Source organism: Etheostoma cragini, chromosome 9, assembly GCF_013103735.1.
Source record: "Etheostoma cragini isolate CJK2018 chromosome 9, CSU_Ecrag_1.0, whole genome shotgun sequence".
NCBI lineage: Eukaryota > Metazoa > Chordata > Actinopteri > Perciformes > Percidae > Etheostoma > Etheostoma cragini.
The window spans coordinates 16472213-16478049 of NC_048415.1; the positions used below are offsets into that span (position 1 = coordinate 16472213).

The window sequence follows — 5837 nt, forward strand, 5'->3', positions numbered from 1 at the left end:
TTTAAACCAAGTCTAAACAATCTGGAGGAAGTCCAATAGACGCGATGCATAATCTTAAACTGGATGAGGCGCATCCTCATATCGCATTACACAGTTCAAATATTCCCAAAGATTCTGGCCCACTCTTCATCCTTCAGTGTAAAACTCCGATCCATTTCCCATGTTTTTTTGAGGGCTGACCAGGCTCCATCACCCAGGTTCTGGATAAGCATTGAACAATACCCTCAAGCCTTAGGATCTTTTCCATATTTCAACAACACCTTATCTAAACATTCTGGTGTATAAAGGCTGAAACAATTGCAAATATCAACAACAAAAAAATTGAGACCTTGGGATTCCAAATTGCTGTATCACATCTGCAATGGATTTCAAAATGCCACAGAGATACAGATCCCCCAGTGCCCAGGATCAGCTTTATTTGCCAGGTATGAGGACACATGCGAGGAATTTTTCTTTGGAGCATCGTTACTCAAACTGTGCTTACACATACAAAACAGCCAATTCAAAAATATAAACACGAATATACACACAAAATATACGTACTCTAAACAGAAACAACATAGAGGCATGAGTGCAATGAAGAGTTCAATCAAATTATTTAACTGTGGACCATCGTCCAAAGGATACCGGGATAAATAGTATTATGTTATTATATTACAATACGAAGAGTATGAACAGTATGAACAGTATGAACAGTGTGAACACATGAACAGTTCTGAAACAGGAAATGAGAATGATGAATAAATAAAAAAATAATAAGTGAGATGTGAGAATGGGAATGATGAATAATACTATATAAGTGTAATAATAAGTGGAACCAGTGAACAGGTGCTGTAGAGACAGTGTTACTGGGTTTTTGACCAGAATAGAACCTGACAAATCAATGTATCAGCAGGATTTCTGAGAAGGTATCTTTATATACAGTACATATTTGTGTTTCGGTGTATAAAGCAACAACAAATTGTTAAATGTTCTAATATGCCAAAACAACATATTAGGGCTAACTTGTTTTGGGCATTGTCTTAAATGACATTAATATTGTGGATTCTATGGCCAGGTTAACAGTATGATTCGGGCTACGATTACAAAACAGGAACTTTTGCCTCCAAGAAAGGCAAAGAAAAACTTAATTGTTTGGAATCAAAATCCCTTCATATACAGTTCTTATCATCAATATGAACCTGAAATAGCAGGGCCTCAGCTCCTGCCTCGTTCATCTTCAGGGAATCCTCCACCTTCAGACTGCATGTAACCACGCTTTTGTTTATCCGACATTAAAAAGAAAGTGCATTGTAAGGCTTTCTCTTAGCTGTTGCAAAAGAGGATATCCAATCAGGACCAGCGGTGAAATGGCAGAAATATGGCATTTTCAATCCTCTTTTATTTGAATGTATAGGTCTTAATGTTGTTGCCAATGTCGCAGGTCAGCCGCATCAGCATGGTCAATGATGATGACAATGTCAGCCATTTTGAAATTATTATAATACAGGGTGGAGCTGAAGCAAGGTGTTACCTGTATACCAAAAAACACATTGGTAAATGGATGTATAGTTTCTGTGACAAGTGTATAGGAAGCGTAGAGGTGCAGAGAGGTGTACAGAGGCTCTGGTGGGGTGGTGGAGTGGGTTTAGGAGGAGAGGGGATTAGCAAGAGGCCGCAGGCCCCGAGGCAGAGGGCCCGTTTCCTGGCCTGAGCCCCTGTTTGTCCTGCCTGACCTGGCAGCTCTGGGGGCAGATCCTGCTTGGATACAGCCCCGCTCCCACGCCTGTCTGAAGCTGTTAGCCACTGGCTGTGAGTAGCTAGCTGGGCTTAGTGTTGTCTGAGCTGCGGCTGGGTCGGGAGGGGTCCTATCATCTGTGGGGGGGGACGGTTTGCCAGCTACTTTGTGTTGGTGGGTCTAGGGTGACAAAGAAACAGGCATCCAGTAATGCAGTGGGTGGTTATGATTAGTGACTTCGGTGGGATTATTGCCACCACCACATTTACTTATATCATGCATGTTAGATGGACAATTAGCCATGTTGTCTTAAATATGGTAAAGGGTATCAGTACACATGGGTTACAAGTTAAAGGAAAAACCATCATAAGGTTGTTTGACTAATGTTATAACCATTCTTCCAAAAGACATTCAGAGTTTTGTTGATGGTGGTGGAAACATTGTCGCACTACCTGGTCCAAACTCTCCCAAAAGTCTTTCATTAAGTTGAGAAATGGCGATTGTGAAGGTGATTGTTAGATAATTCACATCATTTTTATACCTTTCAACCAATTCTGTGAATGCCACTCAGGTGTGCCTTTAATTTGTTTCCCACCTGTACACACCCCATCCAGTTTATTAAAACGTGCATTTAGGATGATGACATGGTCTGCCTATCATATCGTATCATTTTACAACAGTTTGCAGCACCTCTCCCCATGCTGTTAAGAGTGATGGCAGCAGGTCACCTCCCTGTGTATCTTCCCTTTTGTAATTAACTTCAACCCTCTATTTGCCTAAATAATCAATTAGAAGCACAATCACATGCTTGTGTTTAAAGGGTGTTGTGTGCATGAACTGTGTTTTTACTTAAAGATCCATAAGATAACACTACTTCTCTCCGGCCGGGGGACTGTTTGATTATCACTCTCCAAAAATGAAAATGAAATAAGGCGATATTTACTTTTCTTCCCCAAAAGCTTTGATAGCTCAATTGCTTGTTTTCAGTGGCTTGTTATTATTTTTCAATTGGTGGATTGGCTGTTGGGTTTGGAGTAGCACAGAGCAGCTCTGTGAGTGTTGTTTCTGCGCTGGATATACACAGAGCTGTCAGTGAAAGCAGCTAGAGAACAGTGGACACAGAGAGATAGAAGGGGTCAACAGTAAATCTCGGTTAGTGCCTCAAACACTAATAATGTGGTGTTTGACAAATCACCAAGGTTTATTTTGATCAATTTATATATATATATATATATATATATATATATATATATATATATATATATATATATATATATATATATACAAACGTTACAAACAACACTCTAGGACATAGGAACATGTCCCAGGGCCACAGAATCACAGAGGAAAAAAGGGAGGGAGACAAAACAACACATGCAGAAACAGACACACACAGACAGACACAAGACAAGGGACCAATCACACACACAAACAAAAGAAAAGGCTACAGCATTGACCGTAAGGACTCAGCAATGCTGTGCCAAGTCTCCAAAGTCTTCCCTGGGGCTCCACCCACACAAGCCAGTAGAGAGTTCCATTTATGTGACATTCAAAAAAGAAAGGATCCATGCACGAACAGACAATTCACACGGTGGCTTCCAACGGGTTACAATCATTCTCTTAGCAGCTGTAAATCCAGCAAACACAGCATGGTTTTCAAGACAGCTTTGGAAAGCTGGAAAGCTGACAGGTCATTCAGAATCAAAACAATGACAGTAACAGGCACAGTAACATTAATCAAGGTGGAAATTTTGGACGAAATATTGTTCCAGAACTGACCAACAGGAGAGCACTCCCAGAACATCTGAAGAATGTACCTTAAACTTTAATTGGGCAGAACATGCATAAAGGGCTGTTAATTATTTCCATGTGGTGCATTTTTACAGGGGTGAAATATGTCCTATGTGTGAAATTGTAGTGAATCTGCTAATGGTCTGGATTTCGTGATACATCTGGAATGTTCAACCATACATCATGCCAGACATATCACTAAGTGATAGGCCTTTGATCTAGGCTACCTAACTGGGCCGTATCTTACCATGGACATAGAGTTGACAAAAGGACTTTTCAAAATAAAGCATTTTTTAGTAGCTTAACTAAATCCAAAAATTCTTTTTCGAAAGCTTCCATCTAGAACACTAATTATCCTAAGAGTGTAACATGAAAACATACCTCAAACTCCATGAGATCTTACATCAGAGTAAGAGGAATATCAAACGGTTCTTTTGGGGTTTGTCCTCCTGCCTCCATCAGTGACGTCATTCCTGCCTCGCTTTATAAAACTGGCAACGCCTTCCTCTCACCTGGACTGACTCACACCACCCCAAACAGCAGGACAGGGGCTATTTTTGGCCAGAGCAGGCGATCAGTTGGCTAAACTACGCACACAATTTCGTTCACGGGCATTTCCCCCAGCTGATCATTTCAACAAAAAAAGAAGACCATCACATAGTTTTTTTTATGAATCTGGCAAATTATTCATACTTCTCTGGCATGTGCAACATGACCGCTGAGACGCAGCACTCGCCTGCCGAGGCAAGTCCTGTACAAGTCATGTCTCCGAATTTGAGCCTGGACTCGCCGCTGGCTCCGCCGCCTCTGATGCTGCAGGCCCGGTCAGAGGACAATGTTTTGATCAAGTGTGAGCCCCGGGGAACCAGTCCAAACACGGAGGATGGAGCCGCTCTAGGGCAGACTGAGGAGCACCTGCCGACCGGGAGCCGCCGGAGGAAGAGGCCCGTCCAGAGGGGGAAACCCCCCTACAGCTACATCGCTCTCATCGCCATGGCCATTGCCAACTCTCCTGAGAGAAAGCTCACCCTGGGGGGCATTTATAAGTTCATCATGGAGCGCTTTCCTTTCTACAGGGAGAACTCGAAGAAGTGGCAAAACTCCATCCGCCACAACCTCACCCTCAACGACTGTTTTGTCAAGATCCCCCGGGAGCCCGGCAGACCGGGTAAAGGCAACTACTGGACTTTAGACCCCGCCGCAGAGGACATGTTTGACAACGGGAGCTTTCTGAGGAGGAGGAAACGATTCAAGCGCACAGATGTGAGCACCTACCCCGGCTACATGCAAAGCTCCAGCGCGTTCACCCCAACCCCAATGGGCAGACCCTCGTACCCGAACACCCTGTACGCTGGGATAGGTTCCGGGTATGGCTCCCAGCTGACAGCCACATCCCCTCATCCGGCCATGCTGCATCACTACCAGACCTCCACCGGGGCCGGCCAAGGACAGCCGCGCATGTTCAGCATCGACAACATCATCAACCAGCAGACAGTGCAGAGCGGCCAGGGGGGAGACCTTAACTCCCAGGCGCTGGGTTTGGGGCTGGGCCTGGGAGGAGGTGACCTGGGCTCCATGACCTCCAGCTGCTCGGTAACCGGCACCGACCCGTCTGCGTGCTTCCAGACCCAGACTGGCAACCCCTCGGGGAACATGCTGAGCAGAAACAGCGGAAACCTCTCATCCAACCTGGCCGCCGGATACCCGTACTCCTCCTCCTCGGCCTCTCCTCCAAACCTGCCCTCCATGACCCAGTCCGGTTTCTCTCCGGGGAACTCTCAAGTGTACTGCTCCGGGAACCGGCTGTCCCTGCCGGCCCTGCGCCCGGGCTCGTGCGCCGAGCACACGGAGCAGCTGCTGGGCCTCTCCAGTCCAATGAACTCCTACAACAACACCTACATGAGACAGGCCAACTTTGCGTCAGGATTAGAGCGGTACATGTAAGGCATTATTTGCAAACAACAAAAATTCTAATTAATTAAAGGCCACTATACATAGTCCCATATTAGAGGAGTATGCCCTCAATGAATCCATAAGAGATCAATATAGTGTAGGCTATGATAACATAAAATAGTATTATTGGGATATTATAGCCAAACATAAGGCCTCTATTTCAAAATGTCGTAAGTGGCGTCATTGTGTCACTTATTAAAATAAGTTCCTGTAAGGATTTCGGTGATTTATATTAGCCAGGAACAGACAAAGATGAGCCATGCAGTCTCGTGATGAAACATTCCTATTATAAAAGCCATTTAGATCCGTTTGACACATTCCATGATTGTTTATTGTATTTTATTGTGCCACATTTCATTCACATTTCCTGTGTTTT

The 5837-nt window shown here is 44.3% G+C and overlaps 1 protein-coding gene across 1 annotated transcript; it reads left to right on the forward strand.

Annotated features, from left to right (window-relative positions):
• The first annotated feature begins 3703 nt into the window (after positions 1 to 3703).
• Positions 3704 to 5837, forward strand: foxe3 (forkhead box E3). The gene has a single exon (XM_034882554.1). The coding sequence runs from the start codon at positions 4178 to 4180 to the stop codon at positions 5450 to 5452; it is 1275 nt and encodes a 424-aa protein (XP_034738445.1). The 5' UTR covers positions 3704 to 4177; the 3' UTR covers positions 5453 to 5837.

Bases quoted from the DNA above. Each gene is read 5' to 3' on its own strand.
- foxe3 (XM_034882554.1), top strand. From the start codon at position 4,178: ATGAATCTGGCAAATTATTCATACTTCTCTGGCATGTGCAACATGACC.